At 50.0% G+C, this 20,528-nt stretch overlaps 1 protein-coding gene across 6 annotated transcripts in view; it reads right to left on the bottom strand.

Annotated features, from left to right (window-relative positions):
• The window catches only part of LOC126483998 (DNA-binding protein Ewg), a 125,372-nt gene that overhangs the window by 60,072 nt on the left and 44,772 nt on the right, over positions 1-20,528 (bottom strand). For all 6 annotated transcript variants that reach the window (XM_050107303.1, XM_050107308.1, XM_050107309.1 and 3 more), the window contains 2 exons: positions 15,672-15,980; positions 14,679-14,942 (listed from right to left, as the gene is read on the bottom strand). In XM_050107303.1, the coding sequence (XP_049963260.1) occupies positions 14,679-14,942; positions 15,672-15,980 (573 nt within the window). The remainder of the gene's footprint in view (positions 1-14,678; positions 14,943-15,671; positions 15,981-20,528) is intronic.

Here is a 20,528-nt window from a genome sequence, read left to right as displayed (position 1 = left end):
ATAGCTGTAGACGGGAGCGTAACGGATTAAAATAGGGGCACTCAATTAAAAGGTATCTTACCGTCCACAGCTGAGAGCAGTGGGGACAGAGTGGGGGAGGATCGCCGCTTAAAAGATGTCGATGGCTAAAAAGACAGTGCCCTATCCGGAGTCTAGTTAAAATTACCTCCTCCCGACGACGCGTTCGGGAGGAAGAGGTCCAAGCACAAGGAAGAGCTTTCATGTCCCGCAATTTATTATGGGTAAGTGTCGACCAATGCATGTGCCATAAATGAACAACACGTCGACATAGAACGCTCCATAGATCGGCGAAGGGAATCGACTGAATAGCTGGCCGAGGAAGAGAGACTGCAGCCTTGGCTGCAATATCGGCCGCCTCATTTCCACAGATACCAACGTGTCCCGGGAGCCAGAGGAACGCCACCGAGATGCCCCTCAGGTGGAGCAAGCACAGACAGTCCTGAATCCGATGGACCAGAGGGTGCACAGGATAAAGAGCTTGGAGACTGAGGAGAGAGCTGAGAGAATCTGAGCAGATAACGTACTGTATCCGCTGGTGGCGGCGGATGTAGTGGACAGCCTGGAGAACAGCGTAAAGCTCCGCAGTATAAATCGAACACTGGTCGGGAAGCCGAAAGTGATTTGGGGTGTCGCCAACAATATAGGCATTCCTTACACCTAATGATGTTTTCGAGCCGTCGGTGTAAATAAATGTGGCGTCCGTAATTTGTGCACATAGAGCAGCAAATGCCCGACGATAAACAAGTGAGGGGGTACCATCCATGGGAAATCGACAAAGGTCACGGAACAGGCAGATCCGGGGACGGAGCCAAGGAGGTGCTGTACCCCAAGTTGTCAAGAAGGTTTTAGGAAAGCGGAAGGAAAGAGAATGGAGCAGTTGACGGAAGCGGACTCCCGGTGGTAGTAGGGAGGAGGGGCGGCCTGCATACCCTACATCAAAGGAGGCGTCGAAAAAAAGGTCATGGGCTGGATTAGCAGGCATGGAAGACAGATGGCTAGCATAACGACTCAGAAGGACTGCTCGCCGATTGGACAGCGGAAGTTCAGCAGTCTCAGCATAAAGGCTTTCCACAGGGCTGGTGTAAAAAGCTCCAGACACTAAACGTAATCCACGGTGGTGGATAGAGTCGAGACGCCGAAGAATAGACGGCTGAGCAGAGGAGGAGACTATGCTTCCGTAGTCCAATTTCGAGCGCACTAAGGCGCGATAGAGGCGGAGAAGGACCACTCGGTCCGCTCCCCAGGAGGTACCATTCAGGACACGGAGGGTGTTGAGGGATCGCAGACAGCGAGCCGAAAGATAGGAAACGTGGGAGGACCAGCACAGTTTTCTGTCAAACATAAGACCCAAGAATTTAGCGATGTTTGAAAACGGAAGGTTGACAGGACCTAGATGTAAGGAGGGCGGAAGAAACCCCTTACGTCGCCAAAAATTAACACAAACGGTCTTACTGGGAGAAAAACGGAAGCCGGTTTCGATGCTCCAAGAGTGGAGGCGATCGAGACATCCTTGAAGACGTCGTTCAAGAAGGCTGGTCCGTTGAGAGCTGTAGTAGATCGCAAAATCGTCCACAAAGAGGGAGCCCGAGACATCAGGAAGGAGACAATCCATAATTGGATTTATGGCAATGGCAAACAGTCCAACACTCAGCACTGAGCCCTGGGGTACCCCGTTTTCTTGGGAGAAAGTACGGGAGAGAGTGTTCACCCGCACCCTAAATGTGCGCTCTGCCATAAATTCGCGAAGAAAAAGGGGCAGCCGACCTCGAAAGCCCCAAGAGAACAGTGTGCGGAGGATGCCTGTCCTCCAACAGGTATCGTATGCTCTCTCCAGATCAAAAAATATTGCTACTGTTTGGCGTTTCCGGAGAAAATTGTTCATGATATAAGTGGAGAGAGCAACAAGATGGTCAACTGCAGAACGATGCTTTCGGAATCCGCATTGGGCAGGTATTAAAAGACTGCGGGATTCCAGCCACCACGCTAAACAGTAATTCACCATACGCTCCAAAACCTTACAGACACTACTCTTGAGAGAAATGGGGCGATAGCTAGAGGGGAGATGTTTGTCCTTTCCAGGTTTCGGAACAGGAACGATGATAGCTTCCCGCCATCGTCTGGGAAAAGTACTGTCGGTCCAAATTCGATTATAAAGGCGAAGGAGGTAACGCAGACTATGGGTTGATAAATGCAGCAACATTTGGACGTGGATACCATCCGGTCCTGGGGCGGAGGAGCGAGAAGAAGAGAGTGCATGTTGGAGTTCCCGCAAGGAGAAAACAGTATTGTAGCTTTCGCGATTTTGAGGAGAGAAAGCAAGAGGCCGCACTTCCGCTGCACGTTTCTTCGGGAGAAACGCTGGCGGGTAATTTGAAGAGCTCGAAATCTCAGCAAAGTGCTGACCCAACGAGTTAGAAATTGCGACGGGGTCCACTAATGTGTCATGCGCGACAGTGAGCCGAGAGACCGGGGAGTAACTAGGCGCACCTGAGAACCGTCGAAGCCGACTCCAAACTTCCGAGGAGGGAGTGAAGGTGTTAAATGAGCTAATAAAGAATTTCCAGCTGGCCTTCTTGCTATCGCGGATGACACGACGGCATCGCGCTCGGAACTGCTTATAGCGGATACAGTTGGCCAAAGTAGGATGGTGGCGGAAAACGCGGAGAGCACGTCGCCGCTCACGTACTGCATCATGGCATGCCTCGTTCCACCAAGAAACTGGGGGGCGCCGGGGCAATTCGGAGGTGCGTGGTATTGAATGTTCCGCAGCTGTAAGAATAACGTCGGTAATATGTGTGACCTCATCGTCGACGCTGGGAAGATGACGGTCATCGAAAGTCGCTAGAGACGAAAAAAGTGTCCAATCGGCTTGGGCAAACTTCCAGCGTCGCGAGCGCATGTAGGGCAGTTGAGGCTGCAGTCTAAGGACACATGGAAAGTGGTCACTGGAGTGTGTATCATCAAGGGCGAACCATTCGGCGCCCCGAGCTAGCGGAACAGTACTGACTGCAAGGTCCAAATGAGATAAATTTGTCGTGGAGGCAGACAAAAATGTAGGGACCCCAGTGTTGAGGCAAACTAGATCTGCTTGGTGGAAGACGTCTAGCAATAGTGAGCCACGTGGACAAGGATGTGGAGATCCCCAAAGCGGGTGGTGGGCATTGAAGTCCCCAACCAGCAAATATGGGGGTGGAAGCTGACCAAGAAGATGAAGGAGATCAGCTCGTGCCATTGGTGTGGACGATGGAACGTATACAGTACATAGAGAGAACGTGTATCCGGAAAGGGAAAGACGGACGGCGACAGCTTGGAAGGAAGTGTTTAAATGGATTGGGTGATAATGGAGAGTTTCATGGAGAAGAATCATGAGTCCTCCATGTGCTGGAGTGCCTTCAACAGAGGGGAGATCATATCGGATGGACTGAAAATGAGGGAGAACAAAGCGGTCATGGGGACGCAGCTTTGTTTCCTGAAGACAGAAAATGACCGGCGAGTAGGATCGTATGAGGACCGACAATTCATCCCGATTGGCTCGAATGCCGTGGATATTCCAGTGGATAATGGACATAGGGTGAACAGAAAATGGAGGAATGTGACCAAGGTCGCTGTCAACTCAACGACTGCTCAGAGCTTGCGACCGACAGCTTGGAATGGCATTCAGCCGAAGGCAGAAGATCCTGATCCATAGGTTGGTCAGGAGCAGCTCCTGCCACCAGCGATCGGCCGGTTGAGCGGCCGCCAGCAGTGCGCCTCGGCGACACAGAGGACGGCCGAGGGCGATTTCCGCCAGGTGGTGCTCTAGATGGGACACGCCTTGGCAGAGAAGGAGAGGAACTGGGTTTCTTTGTAGCCTTCTTGGAAGTATGATGTTTAGATGAAGGAGGAACCGATGGTTGGGAAGTTGCGGTACGTAAAAACTCTTCATGAGGTCTTGGTGTCTGACTTTTGGGCTCGAGATGCAGAACTCGACGAAGGGTGAGCCAGAGAGTGGGCAGGCGAAAGTGGTGAGGTTGAACGGGCGATCTTTGCGCTGGCCGATCTGACGACCGTGGCACTAAAGGTGAGGTCGCAAGTCTGCGTGGCCACCTCCTTTGTTGGCCGAGGAGAAGCAAGGACAGTGCTGTATTTTCCTTTCTGAGGCACGGTGGGCTGTCGACTGGCGAATAATTTTCGAGCAGTAAAGGTCGACACCTTTTCCTTTAATTTCCTGGATGAGCTTTTCGTCCTTAATGGATGAGCTTTTCGTCCTTAAAAACGGGACAATCTCGAGAGGAAGCAGCGTGGTCACCCATACAGTTGATGCAGCGAGGGGATGGAGGTGGACAAGCACCCTCATGGGCATCCTTGCCACATGTAACACATTTGGCCGGATTGGAACAGGACTGGCTTGTGTGATTGAACCGCTGACACCGATAGCAACGCGTAGGGTTTGGGACGTAAGGGCGAACGGAAATTATCTCATAGCTTGCTTTGATTGTCGATGAGAGTTGAACTTTGTCAAATGTCAAGAAGACAGTGCGGGTTGGAATGATGTTCGTGTCAACCCTTTTCATAACCCTATGAACAGCCGTTACGCCCTGGTCAGACAGGTAGTGCTGAATTTCTTCGTCAGACAATCCATCGAGGCAGCGTGTATAAACGACTCCGCGTGAGGAATTTAAAGTACGGTGCGGTTCCACCCGGACTGGGAAGGTGTATAGTAGTGAGGTACGCAGCAATTTTTGTGCCTGGAGGGTACTGACTGTTTCTAACAACAGGGTGCCATTCCGTAATCTGGAACAAGACTTTACAGGACCTGCAATTGCGTCGACACCTTTCTGAATAATGAAAGGGTTGACCGTGGAGAAGTCGTGACCGTCGTCAGACCGAGAAACAACAAGGAACTGTGGCAACGATGGAAGAACTGACTGTGACTGAGACTCAGTGAACTTACGTTTGTGAGCAGACATAGTGGAAGGTGAGGAAACCATTGCGGAAGAATCCCCCATGATTACCGGCGTCTCCGATGGCGCGCTTCTCCCTTGTGGGGGCCCTCTCTGAGGGCACTCCCGCCTTAGGTGATTGTTCACACCTCAGGTCACACCTCCCGACAAACGGACGGAGGGACAAATCGGCACTTTCGGAAGGTATCAGCTCGGGTAATCACCCCTCCCTGGGCCTGGCCGTTACCAGGGGGTACGTACGTGTCCTACCTGTCTACCCGGGGCGGGGAATTACGCGTTACCCCGTCACCGGCTATGCATGGAAGTGCGTGGGTCGGCCTTCAGACACGCACAGGGAGGAAGAAAGAGAAAGGGAAAGGAAAGAAGAGAGGTCTCAAAGGCCGCAGCGGAGAAAAGGGTAAAGAGAAGAGGTAAGGAAAAGAGAAGCACAAAGGAAGGATGAAGACATACAAGCAAGGAAGGCGAAGAATGCGGTACATTTACAAGCGTCCGTCTCCGGACGTAGGCACAAACCATACTTCCAGAGGGGGAGAAAGGGAAAGAAAGAGCCAGAGGTGAGGGGGGGGGGGGGGGGGGGGCGAAGATTGGGGATGGGGAAGGATGCGGAAAGGGAAGGTATGCAGCCCGGAAAGGAAGGAAGGCCACATTAGCTCGGGGTCCCGTGGTCTCTATCCCTCTGTCGTCTATTTCGATATCTACCATTTTGTCATCTGTGCAACAATCTAGAGAAGGAACTACAGTGCACTCTCCCTCTGAAACAGCTTTGGAAAAAGACATTTCATATTTCGGCCTTTAGTCTGTCATCCTCTGTTTCAGTACCATTTTGGTCACAGAGTGTCTGGACATTTTGTTTTGATCAACCTACCGCTTTGACGTAAGACCAAAATTTCTTAGGATTTTCTGCCAAGTCAGTACACAGAACTTTACTTTCAAATTCATTGAACGCCTCTCGCATAGCCCTCCCCGCACTACATTTCGCTTCGCGTAATTTTTGTTTGTCTGCAAGGCTTTGGCTATGTTTATGTTTGCTGTGAAGTTCTCTTTGTTTCCGCATCAGTTTTCTAGCTCGGTTGTTGTACCACCGTGGCTCTTTTCCATCTCTTACGATCTTGCTTGGCACATACTCATCTAACGCATATTGTACGATGGCCTATGGCTTTTAGCCACTGGTTGGTGATAGACTGCTGGTCTGCTTCATCCTGGAAGCAGGGCACCTTGGCAGGTATCCCCTTCACTACTGATGATGATGATGATGATGATGATGATGAAAGAGGACACAGCATCTCTGGTTGCACCCAAGGTATGGCTACCACTGGTGCACTGCGTTTGGGTGTCGAAGAGATGAAGTCCCCTCCCCTAACATACACTGACGTGTGGGTAGAACCAGGAGTCACTGTTTGCAGCCTTGTGTGGATTTCGACACATTTGCAAAATTTCACATTGTAGTGATAGGGGGGAGCCACTCATACCTTTTCATATCATCTTTATACGACAGGTGGTCAAGCATTTTATATTCATTGTACTACTACTCTCTTGAAAACTGGATCTTGGCAAACAACAGGGGGAGCCTGACCTCATGTGTTGCCCTTTTGCATGTGCCACATGTAGCCTCCTTAGAACAGTGGGAGGACATGGGTTCAAAACTTTGACACCAAAAACATCTCGTGGGGAGGACAATTGCATCTGACGTCGCACCTATAAACCACAACCTTGAGTTTCTCATGCAAAACATTTCCATGGAACACTAGGATGAAAGCTCCAGTGTACACCTTATTGTCCTTAAATACTCTTTGGAGTTGCTTTGAGTCATCGGTCTTCTGACTGGTTTGATGTGGCCCACCATGAATTCCTCTCCAGTGCAAACCTCTTCACCTCAGAGTAGCACATACAACCTATGTCCTCAATTATTTGCTGGGTATATTCCAATCTCTGTCTTCCTCTACAGTTTTTACCCTCTACTGCTCTCTAGTACCACGGAAGTCATTCCCTGACGTCTTAACAGATGGCCTATCATCCTGTCCCTTCTCCTTGCCACTGCTTTCCACATATTCCTTTCCTCTCCAATGCTCTGCAGAGCCACCTCATTCTTACCTTATTAGTGAATCTTATTTTCAACATTTTTCAGTAGTACCACATCTGAAGTGTATCTATTCTGGTTTTCCCACAGTCCATGTTTCACTAACATACAATGCTATGCTCCAAATGTATGTTCTCAGAAATTTCTTCCCCAAATTAAGGCCTATGCTTGATACTAGCAGACCTCTCTTGGTAAGGAATGTTGTTTTTGCCAGTGCTAGAATGCTTTTTATGTCCTCCTTACTCTGTCTATCATGAGTTATTTGGCTGCCTAGGTAGCAGAGTTCCTTAACTTCAACTGCTTTGTGATCACCAATTCTGACATTAAGTCTCTCACTGTTCTCATTTCTGCTATTTCCCCTTAATTTTTTCTTTCTTTGATTTACTCTCAATCCATATTCTGTACTCATTAGACTGTTCATTCGGTTCAACAGGTCCTGTAATTCTTCTCGACTTTCACTGCAGATAATGTCACCAGAGAATCTTAACAATGATATCCTTTCAGCTTGAATTTTAATTCCACTGTTGAACCTTTCCTTTACTTCCGTCACTGCTTCTTGAATGTACAAATTGAATGGTAAGGACTAAAGGCTACATCCCTCCTTAAAACCCTTTGTAATTGGAGTCAACAAGTCTTCCCTCACAGACACATTCGACGTACTCTTTCAACCTACCTGCTCTCTCTCCTCTGTGTTTAACAATGGAACTGGAACTCCCACTGCATTCTTAATGTTACTACCCTTCTTTTAATTTCACCGATGGTTGTTTTGACTTTTCTATACGCTGAATCAGTCGTTCCAGCAATCATTTCTTTTTAGATTTCTTCACACTTTTCCTGCAACCATTTTGCCTTAGCTTCCTTGCATTCCTATTCATTTAGACTTATTTCTGTATTCCTGATTTTCCCAAACATTTTTGTACATACTTCCTTCATCGATCAACTCAATTGTTTCTTCTGTTACCTAGGGTTTCTTCACAGCTACTCCCTCAAACCTCCATTTTTGTCTCCAACTTCTGCGATTACCTTTTTCAGAGATGTCCATTACTTTTTAACTGAAATGCCTACTGAACAATTCATTACACAGTACCTATATCCTCAGAGAACTTCAAGCGTCTCTCTTCATTCCTTAGTACTTCTGTATCCCACTTCTTTGTGTGCTGGTTCTTTCTGACTAGTCTCTGAAACTTCAGCCTACTCTCCTTCACTACGAAATTGTGATCTGAGTTTATATCTGCTACTGAGTAATCCTTAAATTCAATATCTGATTTTGGAATTGCTGCCTGACCATAATGTAATCTAACTGAAATCTTCCCCTATCTCCCAGCCTTTTTTAAAGTATTCCACCCCCTCTTGTGATTCTTGAACAGAGTATTTGCTGTTACTAAATGAAATTCATTGCAGAACTCAGTCTTTCTCCTCTTATTCCTAATACCAAGCCCATATTCCTCCATAACCCTTTCTTCTACTCCTTCCCCTACAACCGCATTCCAATACCCCATGACTATTAGACTTTCGTCTCCCTTTACGTACTGAATCACCCATTTAACATCCTCATATACCTCTTTATCTTCAGCTTGCGACGTCAGCATGTATATCTAAACTACTGTTGTAGGTGTTGGTTTGCTGTCTACTATGATGAGAACAGCATTATCACTGAACTGTTCCCAGTAACTCATTCTTTGTCCTGCCTTCCTGCTCATAAACAATCTTACTTCTGTTGTACCATTTTCTGCTGCTGTTATATTACCCTACACTTATCTGACCACAAACCCTCGTCTTCTTTCCCTTTCACTACACTGGCACAGTGGAGTGTACACAGTGTCACCTTACTAACATCCCAGTGCAGTTCCAATTGCAAACAGAATCCTGAAACAGTGGGTTATAAAGAGAGCAACTTAAGTCACCAGCTTACGAAAAAGCACATCCTCAGTATGAAAATAATTACGGAATTCCTTCACTATCCTCATTTCACAAGCTATCAATGAAGCTAAAAAAAAAGAAAAAAAAAGAAAAAAAATTCTGCACGTTAACCATATGGAACAAAACTCTTCTCTTTGCACGTTGTCATTTCTCCAAAAATAGTTTCGATATCTTGAACTGTTTAGGAGATGCAGTAAATGTTATGAATAATTCTCTTTTGCTTTATTTCGACGCACGTAGGTAGAACTGAATGCACTATATAAAATCGATTTTCTTGAGATTGGAGATACATATTGGCCTCCTCCTGAGTTTAAAGAAAAATTCAATGTGTTAGCTAAATTTCATAAGCAGCAATGTATGATCTCACACACACCAAATGCAAACTCATAGTCTGCTACATAAATGCAAGATATTACAATAACTATGATTATTAAACCTTGACAGGGCAGGATTTTCGTAACTTAAGCAGATGAGTGGCACAATTTTTACACATGCACAGAATAGCAGTACTTATGTTTTGCCAAGGTAAACGTATTAGGAAATTCACAGTTTAATCTTAATTTAATCACACAACAACAAAATTAACTTATATTGCATGAGCAAAATAACTGTTTCATAAAACAAAAATTAAAACTTTCGTTTTATCACTCTGTGCAACACAAAAGTGTTACCCCCAGTAATGACCCCCTTGGAGCATTAAAAAGCATAGTTGCATCAGATCCCTTTCAAAAACTTATTTGATTACTAATTATTTTGCAGACATTTGCCTCACTCTGAGATTGTTGTGCCAGTTCGGAATCTGGGTCATTTTCTTGTGTGTATCTTTATTTTTTTTCCTCACATAGCTCACTTTTTATTTAATATTACTGCAGCTCACCTGGACATATGACATTATAAGTTATCCATTGCCCTCTGCCAGGCACGTAAGTATGAATTGCAGAGTAAGTATGAAGATTTAGATGTAGGATAGACTGCTGCTAACTGTAAAGATGACCGACTGAGTTGCAGACAGGCACACTGAAAAGACTTTTAGCCAAAGTTTACTCTAGGGGAGGGGGAGAGGGGACAGAGGGGGCGAGAGAGGGGATGCGGGGAGAAGAAGAGGGGGGAGGGGTGAGAGAGGGGATGCGGGGAGAAGAAGAGGGGGGAGGGGTGAGATAAAGAGAAGGGGGAGGGGGGAGAGAAAGAGAGAGGGGGAGGGGGAGTGGGAGTGGGGAGAGAAAGAGAGAGGGGGAGGGAGGAAGAGAAAGAGGGGCGGTGAGGGGGTAGGTAGGGAGGGAGAGGGGTAGGGAGGGAAGGAGAGAGGGGGAGGGAGGGAAGGAGAGAGGGGGAGGGAGGGAGAGAGGGGGAGGGATGGAGAGGGGTGAGGGAGGGTGGGAGAGGGGGAGGGTGGGAGAGGGGGAGGGTGGGAGAGGGGGAGGGTGGGGGTGGGAGGGAGAGGGGTGGGGGTGGGAGGGAGAGGGGTGGGGGTGGGAGGGAGAGGGGTGGGGGTGGGAGGGAGAGAGGGGGAGGTAGGGTTAGAGGGGGTGAGGTAGGGAGAGGGGGTGAGGTAGGGAGAGGGGGTGAGGTAGGGAGAGGGGGTGAGGTAGGGAGAGGGGGTGAGGTAGGGAGAGGGGGGGAGGTAGGGAGAGGGGGGGAGGTAGGGAGAGGGGGGGAGGTAGGGAGAGGGGGGGAGGTAGGGAGAGGGGGAGAGGTAGGGAGAGAGGGGGGGAGGGAGGGAGAGAGGGGGGGAGGGAGGGAGAGAGGGGGGGAGGGAGGGAGAGAGGGGGGAGGGAGGGAGAGAGGGGGGAGGGAGGGAGAGAGGGGGGAGGGAGGGAGAGAGGGGGGAGGGAGGGAGAGATGGGGGAGGGAGGGAGAGAGGGGGGAGGGAGGGAGAGATGGGGGAGGGAGGGAGAGATGGGGGAGGGAGGGAGAGATGGGGGAGGGAGGGAGAGATGGGGGAGGGAGGGAGAGATGGGGGAGGGAGGGAGAGATGGGGGAGGGAGGGAGAGATGGGGGAGGGAGGGAGAGATGGGGGAGGGAGGGAGAGATGGGGGAGGGAGGGAGAGATGGGGGAGGGAGGGAGAGATGGGGGAGGGAGGGAGAGATGGGGGAGGGAGGGAGAGATGGGGGAGGGAGGGAGAGATGGGGGAGGGAGGGAGAGATGGGGGAGGGAGGGAGAGATGGGGGAGGGAGGGAGAGATGGGGGAGGGAGGGAGAGATGGGGGAGGGAGGGAGAGATGGGGGAGGGAGGGAGAGATGGGGGAGGGAGGGAGAGATGGGGGAGGGAGGGAGAGATGGGGGAGGGAGGGAGAGATGGGGGAGGGAGGGAGAGATGGGGGAGGGAGGGAGAGATGGGGGAGGGAGGGAGAGAGGGGGGAGGGAGGGAGAGATGGGGGAGGGAGGGAGAGAGGGGGGAGGGAGGGAGAGAGGGGGAGGGAGGGAGAGGGGGAGGAGGGAGGGAGAGGGGGAGGAGGGAGGGAGAGAGTGGTGAGGGAGGGAGAGAGTGGTGAGGGAGGGAGAGAGTGGTGAGGGAGGGAGAGAGTGGTGAGGGAGGGAGAGAGGGGGGAGGGACGGAGGGAGAGAGGGGGGAGGGAGGGAGGGGGAGGGAGGGAGGGGGAGGGGCGAGAGAGGGGGGAGCGAGGGGGGAGGGGCGAGAGAGGGGGGAGGGGTGAGAGAGGGGGGAGAGAGGGGGGAGGGAGGGAGAGGGGGAGGGAGGGAGGGGGGAGAGGGGGAGGGGGAGAGGGGGAGGGAGCGAGAGAGGGGGAGGGAGGGGGAGAGGGGGAGGGAGGGAGAGAGGGGGAGGGAGCGAGAGAAAGAGGGGCGGTGAGGGGGTAGGGAGAGAGGGGGGGAGGGGGGAGGGGTGAGGGAGGGAGAGGGGTGCAGGTGGGGAAAGAGGGGAGTGGGAGGGAGAGAGGGGGGTGGGAGGGAGAGAGGGGGAGGTAGGGTTAGAGGGGGAGGGAGGGAGAGAGGGGGGTGGTAGGGAGAGGGGGGAGGGAGGGAGAGAGAGGGGGAGGCAGAGATGGGGAGGGAGGGAGAGAGAGGGGAGGCAGAGAGGGGAAGGGAGGGAGAGCAGGGGAGGGAGGGAGAGAGAGGGAGGGACGGAGAGAGGGGGAGAGAGGGGGAGGGACGGAGAGAGGGGGAGAGAGGGGGAGGGACGGAGAGAGGGGGAGAGAGGGGGAGGGAGGGAGGGAGAGAGGGGGAGGGAGGGAGGGAGAGAGGGGGAGGGAGGGAGGGAGAGAGGCGGAGGGAGGGAGGGAGAGAGGCGGAGGGAGGGAGGGAGAGAGGGGGAGGGAGGGAGGGAGAGAGGGGGAGGGAGGGAGGGAGAGAGGGAGGGAGGGAGAGGGGTGAGGGAGGGTGGGAGAGGGGGAGGGTGGGAGAGGGGTGAGGGAGGGTGGGAGAGGGGGAGGGTGGGAGAGGGGGAGGGAGGGAGAGGGGGGAGGGAGGGAGAGGGGGGAGGGAGGGAGAGGGGGGAGGGAGGGAGAGGGGTGGGTGTGGGAGGGAGAGAGGGTGAGGTAGGGTTAGAGGGGGTGAGGTAGGGTTAGAGGGGGTGGGGTAGGGAGAGGGGGTGAGGTAGGGAGAGGGGGTGAGGTAGGGAGAGGGGGTGAGGTAGGGTTAGAGGGGGTGAGGTAGGGAGAGGGGGTGAGGTAGGGAGAGGGGGGAAGGTAGGGAGAGGGGGGAAGGTAGGGAGAGGGGGGAGGTAGGGAGAGGGGGGAGGTAGGGAGAGGGGGGAGGTAGGGAGAGGGGGGGAGGTAGGGAGAGAGGGGGAGGTAGGGAGAGAGGGGGAGGTAGGGAGAGAGGGGGAGGTAGGGAGAGAGGGGGAGGTAGGGAGAGAGGGGGAGGTAGGGAGAGAGGGGGAGGTAGGGAGAGAGGGGGAGGTAGGGAGAGAGGGGGGAGGTAGGGAGAGAGGGAGAGATGGGCGAGGTAGGGAGAGAGGGGGGAGGTAGGGAGAGAGGGAGAGAGGGGGGAGGGAGGGAGACGAGGGGGGAGGGAGGGAGAGAGGGGGAGGGAGGGAGAGAGGGGGGAGGGAGGGAGAGAGGGGGAGGGAGGGAGAGAGGGGGAGGGAGGGGAGAGAGGGGGAGGGAGGGAGAGAGAGAGGGGGAGGGAGGGAGAGAGGGGGAGGGAGGAGAGAGGGGGAGGGAGGGAGAGAGGGGGAGGGGAGGGAGAGAGGGGGAGGGAGGGAGAGAGGGGGAGGGAGGGGCGAGAGAGGGGGAGGGGCGAGAGAGGGGGGAGGGGCGAGAGAGGTGGGAGCGAGGGGGTTGGGGCGAGAGAGGGGGGGAGCGAGGGGGTTGGGGCGAGAGAGGGGGGAGGGAGGGGGGAGGGGTGAGAGAGGGGGGAGGGAGGGGGGAGGCGTGAGAGAGGGGGAGGGAGGTGGGAGAGAGGGGGGAGGGAGGGAGAGGGGGTAGGGAGGGAGAGGGGGTAGGGAGGGAGAGAGGGGGGAGGGAGAGAGAGGGGGAGGGAGGGAGAGAGGGGGAGGGAGGGAGAGAGGGGGAGGGAGGGAGAGAGGGGGAGGGAGGGGGAGAGGGGGAGGGAGGGAGAGAGGGGGAGGGAGGGAGGGAGAGAGGGGGAGGGGGGGGAGGGAGGGAGGGAGGGAGGGAGGGGGAGGGAGGGAGAGAGGGGGAGGGAGGGGGGAGTGGCGTGGCCAAAAGCTACAATGTTTAACAGTCTTTTTTTGTGTGCCTGCCTGCAACTCAATGGGTTATCTTTATGGCAATCAGCAATCTATCCTTTTCTTAATATTACAACCTGGAGTCTCCACTGTTCGATTTTGCCTAATGGATATCCTTCTAGCCCAGAACCTAGTCATATTTTCCTTTATTACTACCTCTGAAGTATAATCTGTTATGTAAATGCAGAATGCCTTGAGCAGGTGTGCAGATTTTTTTTAACACAAGCGGGTCTGCGACATACTTTGTACCTACGTACAGGAGAACTGTCTTTATGTTACCAAGGTAAAGTTGTACGAGTAACTTCACAATTTAATCTTAGTTTAATTGTTCAACGATAAAATAGACTTATATTATATGAGCTAATTCAAGGTTTAGTCAAACAACAATGAAATAAACTTTTTTTGTATACTCTGTAGCCAAATACGAGTCTTACTCCCTGTAATGACCTCCTTGGAGCATTAAACAGGACAGTATCATCAGATCCCTGCCAAATACTTATTGATTACTAATTGGAGACAAGTGCCTCATTGCGGAATTGTGCTGCTAGCTCGAAATATGGGTCATTTTCTTGCATGGATCATAAATTTTTTCTCACCTAGCTTGCTGTTTATTTTATATTATTGCTGCTCACTTGTACACAAGACAATAAAACATCTGAAGCAAACAGGTATGACATGAATTTGTAAGCACAATAAAAGAAGACTTGCGGACTCTGTTCATTTAACTCTGAAAACAACTGGCTTATTTCCAAGTACAGTAGTCTAATGGCATATATTGGATGAACTTTAACTATGGACTTGGACATTAGCAATGCTAAGTTCTACTGAACAGGAACAATAAGCAATCTGTAAAGTATAATGTAAAATCAAATAACTTGATCCTGTATAGGATATTTAACAGCAGAAGAGAAAAATAAACATCTATTGCCTGTCTAAATACTTCTGAGAAATACTTCTCATTCACATTTAAGCTTGTGAATTTTCACACATTTAGATGTTTAACACAGACTATATCTGTTCTCATTACATAATCTATTACACAGATCAAATATGAAAACATATACTGTACTGTTGCCTGTGTTGCAGCAGACACTGAACTCCTATTCGCTGTTCCCACAATGGTCGCAGTACCAGTACTGGTAGCAGCAGTGCCCACAAGTGATGCTGAGCCAGTGTTACTAGAAGAGCTGCCAGAAACGACCGCTGTCACAGTCCCGTTGGCCTCTTCATCCTCACTGAATGCAGGGAGCAGATCTTCCCTCCCATGGTACTTGTAGCAGTTGATGACTATTTGGCGCAGAGCATGTGTCCACGATATCTGCAAATTGCGGCACTGCATCTCAGATGTACACGCTCCCAGCACTGCCCGCCAGAGTTTGACGGACAAGTAGGGCGGGTACCATTGAATTCATAAGAAACACTTAAAAGTGTGATTCAGAAACAACAGTTACATGTAAATAAGGATGTGGGAACTGCATGCCAAATAAACAATAGCTGCTAAAAGTTAAAGCTGCAGTCTTTGCTGCTTTCAATCAAAACTAACTATTGTCAGCAATAACATAAGGAGAAACTAGTTTTACACACATTATATCTGCTTGCTGTGTGCTACAGACTATCAATTAATGCTTACTAATACTTTTGCTACCACAAAACCACCAAAAACTACTATTGCGACTACTTAATTGAACCAACAGGGACAACTCATACAAAAATTTCATCACTGTACTGGATGAAGGATTAGGTTGCGTTTCTTTTGCGATTCATGACAAATTTGTTTCATGACAGTATTTATGAACTGGTCACAATACTTGCATATCTGTCCATGCTACTGCCAACAATTGATTACAGAGTACATAACAAATTAATTTTGAAAAGAGAAATACTATAATTAAAAGAAAAAATCATTAAATTGGTATCTTTTTAAGAACCGTAGAGAGATTAACATGCAACTAAAAACTTGAATGGTGAAGTGCTGGAAACAATTTCCTTGGACCTTTTCCAAAGACTCCTAAGCAGAAGGATGAATCAAGTGGGAGCAAGGGGAAAGGAGTTGTGAGCTAACCTTTTGCTTCTCATCCTCTGTGCGCGCATCCATACGCACATTTGCCCAAGGCAGTTCCTTGGGCCACCAAGGAGGTCTCGTCGACTCACGACCCCACCCTGGTTTCCCACGCCCTGTCGAATATTTGAGCATCAGAGGAATGAAGGCTCGCAGTTGTGCTTGAGTCATCTTTTCGACAGGCGTAGGGATACCGTCGATGATAAGTGGAGGTAATTCATACAGCGACGGGTCTTCCTGGACGGGTGGTGGAGCTTGTTGTGCTAATGCAGATTCCAATTCATCCATTATCATTGTGCGGATGTTCCTCATCTGCAGAAAAATTGTGGACAAAATCTAGTTCAGAAGATGAATTTTAGAGGTTAATGAAGAAGATAAGAGATATATTTCTCTGCAGCTAAGATGAGTCTTTAGTTTGAGCCAAGCTTCTCATTATTACACAAGTATAATATTGCACGAAATTATAAAACAATGTCCTTAGAATGTATGTGAATAACTTAACAAAAACAAGAAACTTCAAAATGAGCAATCCCAGTTTCTCTGTATAAAATAATTATGTAACATACATCATGAAAAGCTAAATAATCCACATTTGAAAGTAAGCATTTGTTGCCTTCGCAAATGGAAAGGCTCAATGACGCAAACCAATTACTATCTTGTTCTAATATGTGTAACAAAGTTGCTGAATGTTTGAACAAGATTCTGCTAGCTAGATGTGTGCAAATATAATACTCAGCATTTATTTTACTGTGGTGAAAGTTACGATGTCCTGTTGTAGAGGCTTCTAATGTGTTTACAGTTCAAAAACTTTGTAAATAGGCAAAAGTATTTACAGCAACAGGGCATTAATGTCAACAAATTCACTGTGCCACTCATCCAAACATATGCCACTATCCATTTAATTTTAATTCTGAATATGATAATGGAAAGACCTTGGTGGGATATAAGTAATGCAAGATAACAACTCTCTGAAAAGTTGAGGCATTGAATTGTTGACTGAGAATGCTGCTAGCTTCCAGATGAATTCTTCTTCAGATCTGTGTAGGACACACACACACACACACACACACACACACACACACACACACACACACACACACACACACACACCTGCATGGCTACATTATCCCAGCTGACTAATGTGCATGCACTGCAGCTTCACTTGGATAAGGAGTCTTGTCAAGTGGAGTGGGTGAGGGGAGGAACGAGGACGTAAGCAGCATTAGGGAAGGGTGGCTGACAGTTTAGAGGGAGAGAAAGCAGGCTACATGGGACAGGAATGTGGCACTGGTGAGTTCATTCTAGCACGAGGCAACTTCTATTCTCAACCCATTGCCACATGGGTCACACCCAGGTGGAAGAGCTGTCCAATACAACACCCTGAACACCCTATGCCAATCCTACTTTATCAGAGGCAGGGCCACCTTTGAAGGCAGTAATGTGACATATGTACCAGCTCTGTTGCAACTTCAGTAAAGTGTTTCACATACGCATGATCACAAACTGGGCGTACATCCGAATGATTGGCCACTACTAAACTGTGGCCAAGAGCAGAGCTAACCACCAAGTGGGGAAATACGAGGGGGGGGACCTAAAAGTAACAGAATTTAGTTGTGGTGGGGAGGAAGAGTGGAGGAATCCATTGTTCAACCAGATGTACATTACAGTCACGCCTGAGTCAGTGTGCGAGGTTGTGTTACTGTGAGTGCATCGGTTTGCCCTTGAAAGTTTTTAATAAAATAACTTTTTTGTTTTTGCAAAAATGTGATGGCAGATTGCTGAGAGCAAGGCGCAGCTGTGAAATTTTGTTTTCTGTTGGGGAAATGTGTTGCAGAAACTAGTGTAATGCTTAAGACTGCTTATGGGGATGCTGCCCTAAGTAAAACTAGAGTGAGTGGTTTTCACATTTTAAAAATGGGGAAATGTCAACTGAAGATCTACCCCATTCAGGACACCCCTCAACGTCAAGAAGTGAAGAAAACGTTGACAAAATCAATGCCCTCATTCATGAAGACCTTCGCCGAACCACTGATCAATTCTGTGAGATTTCTGGAATATCGTGGACTTCAATTCAGAGGTATCTGAAGATTTGCACACGATAAAGGTTGCAGCCAAATTTGTCACTTGCCTTCTCACAGATGAACAAAGGGAGCACTGACTTCCGGCATGTTTTGACCTTCAAAATCAGCTCAAAGAGAAGCCCAAATTTTTTCCAAGGTTATTACTGATGATGAATCATCATGATATGGATATGCCCCAAAACAAAGCAGCAATCAAGCCAGTGGAAGACAAGTGGCTCTCCTTGTCCCAAAAAGCTCAACAAGTGAAGTCAAACATCAAGACAATGCTCATTTCTTTCTTTGATTGCAGAGATGTTGTGCATGCGCAATTCGTTCTCCCTGGTCAAACTGTCGACCAGGTGTTCTAGTTGGAGGTTTCAAAAAGACTGAGGGAGAGTATCTGGAAGAAAAGGGCAGATTTTTGGAGCACAGGTGACTGGTTCTTCCATCATGACAATGTGCTGAACCACACCACCCTCTCCATAAAGCAGTTTTGGTCCAAAATCGGCATGACACCAATTGTCCACCAGCCCCCTCCTCACCAGATCTATACCCTGGGATTTTTTTTTTTTTTTTGTTCCCCAGACACAAAAGGAACATGACACTGTGGAGGAGGTAAAACAAAAATCACTGGAAGGCGTAAAGAATAAATAAATAAATAAAAAATTAAATTAAATTAATTAAGAAATAAAGTCTTATGATAAATTTCCCTTTTTTTTGTTCCCCCCTCCTAAGTGGGTAGGCACAAGCTTTATTTCTATGGTTGCTTAATGACCCATGCCATCTGATGAATTCTTCCCTCCTCAACAGCAACTTCTGTGAATCACACAGACTGGAGTTGTCTTTGCAACACATTCTCCAATTCTGTAATCTCCAGACTTCAATCTCCACTAACCACTGTTCCAATTCACCTTGAGCCCCTGCTCTATGCTCTTAACTTCTCTCCTCATGTACTCACACCTCTTCTTCACAGCTCCTTTCTTTGTCTGTTCTCAGTACACCAGTGAAGCTGGGTGTTCTCTGCCTCCCTCCCAGCATCAAACACTTTCTCCCCCACCTCCAATCCCATTCCACATCTCTTTCCTTCACTTGCTCACTCGGTGAGGGGGGAGAGGGGGGAGAGGGGGAGGGAGGGAGGGAGGGAGAGGGGAGGGAGGGGGGAGGGAGAGGGGAGGGAGGGGGGAGGGAGAGGGGAGGGAGGGGGGAGGGAGAGGGGAGGGAGGGAGGGAGAGGGGAGGGAGGGAGGGAGAGGGGAGGGAGGGAGAGGGGTGGGAGGGAGGGGGGAGGGAGGGAGGAGAGGGAGGGAGAGGGGGAGAGGGAGGGAGAGGGGGAGAGGGAGGGAGAGGGGGAGAGGGAGGGAGAGGGGGAGAGGGAGGGAGAGGGGGAGAGGGAGGGAGAGGGGGAGAGGGGAGGGAGAGGGGGAGAGGGGAGGGAGAGGGGGAGAGGGGAGGGAGAGGGGGGAGGGAGAGGGAAGGGGAGGGAGAGGGGGGAGGGGGAGGGAGAGGGAAGGGGAGGGAGAGGGGAGGGAGAGGGAGAGGGGAGGGAGAGGGGGGAGGGAGAGGGGAGGGAGAGGGGAGGGAGAGGGGAGGGAGGGAGAGGGGAGGGAGGGAGAGGGGAGGGAGGGAGAGGGGAGGGAGGGAGAGGGAGGGAGGGAGAGGGAGGGAGGGAGAGGGAGGGAGGGAGAGGGGAGGGAGGGAGAGGGAGGGAGGGAGAGGGGAGGGAGGGAGAGGGGAGGGAGGGAGAGGGAGGGAGGGAGAGGGAGGGAGGGAGAGGGGAGGGAGGGAGAGGGGAGGGAGGGAGAGGGAGGGAGGGAGGGAGAGGGAGGGAGGGAGGGAGGGAGAGGGGAGGGAGGGAGGGAGGGAGGGAGAGGGAGGGAGGGAGGGAGGGAGAGGGAGGGAGGGAGGGAGGGAGGGAGGGAGAGGGAGGGAGAGGGAGGGAGGGAGAGGGAGGGAGGGAGAGGGAGGGAGAGGGAGGGAGGGAGAGGGAGGGAGGGAGAGGGGAGGCAGGAGGGGGGATGGGGGAGAGAGATATATCAAATCTATATGTAAGTTTATACTGGTGCACAGAACAGAGATTTGAAAATATTCCTAAAAGCCAAAATAAACAGCAAAATTAAAGTAGTGCCACAGCACCAAAAACTCAATGCTTGCACATATAAAATCTGAAGCTATGCCATAACGGTTCTGTTAACATTTATATCAAACACTAATTGCTTAAAATGACAGAATTTTTGAAAGTCTGAAATGATGGAAATCAGTAGGTAGAAGCTGTAGGGGTAGAAGCTGTAGGGGTAGAAGCTGTAGGAACAACATTATTATAATGATTAGGGTAGGATCTAGTGAAATATACTACCTCTAGATCACAGAAGAAGCAGCTGACTGGTCATCTGTTATCTACATAAGGATACACCTGATCAAAAACCATCTCATCCACTGAAACAGTGTCCCTTTCACTAGGGTATTCACCTATTCTTAGCAAGGAATGTCCAATCTTCGTAGAACAAAAGAAATGATGTGAATATGTTACAATGTCTTATATGTCAAACAATTCAGACTACAATGCACAGTTGTTCTCAATCAATATGCTGTAATATCAGTTTATATGATTGTTGCAAAAGTAACCTATCACAGTTTATAAAGCTGTTACCAATCTAAAGCTTGGTCTGAGCAAGTTACTGCTTTACTATATATGATACTAATGAATGCAGTTTGCCCTTGCGTTCCTACCATCTATTTGTAAGGTGAGCTAATCAATTTTGTGGAAACCAGTGTTTCGCATTGAATCTAAATCATGGAATAGC

The sequence above is a fragment of the Schistocerca serialis genome, chromosome 6 (assembly GCF_023864345.2).
Source record: "Schistocerca serialis cubense isolate TAMUIC-IGC-003099 chromosome 6, iqSchSeri2.2, whole genome shotgun sequence".
Classification (NCBI taxonomy): domain Eukaryota; kingdom Metazoa; phylum Arthropoda; class Insecta; order Orthoptera; family Acrididae; genus Schistocerca; species Schistocerca serialis.
Note: the sequence above shows the minus strand (reverse complement) of the source record. Positions and strands in the feature narration are given on the sequence as shown.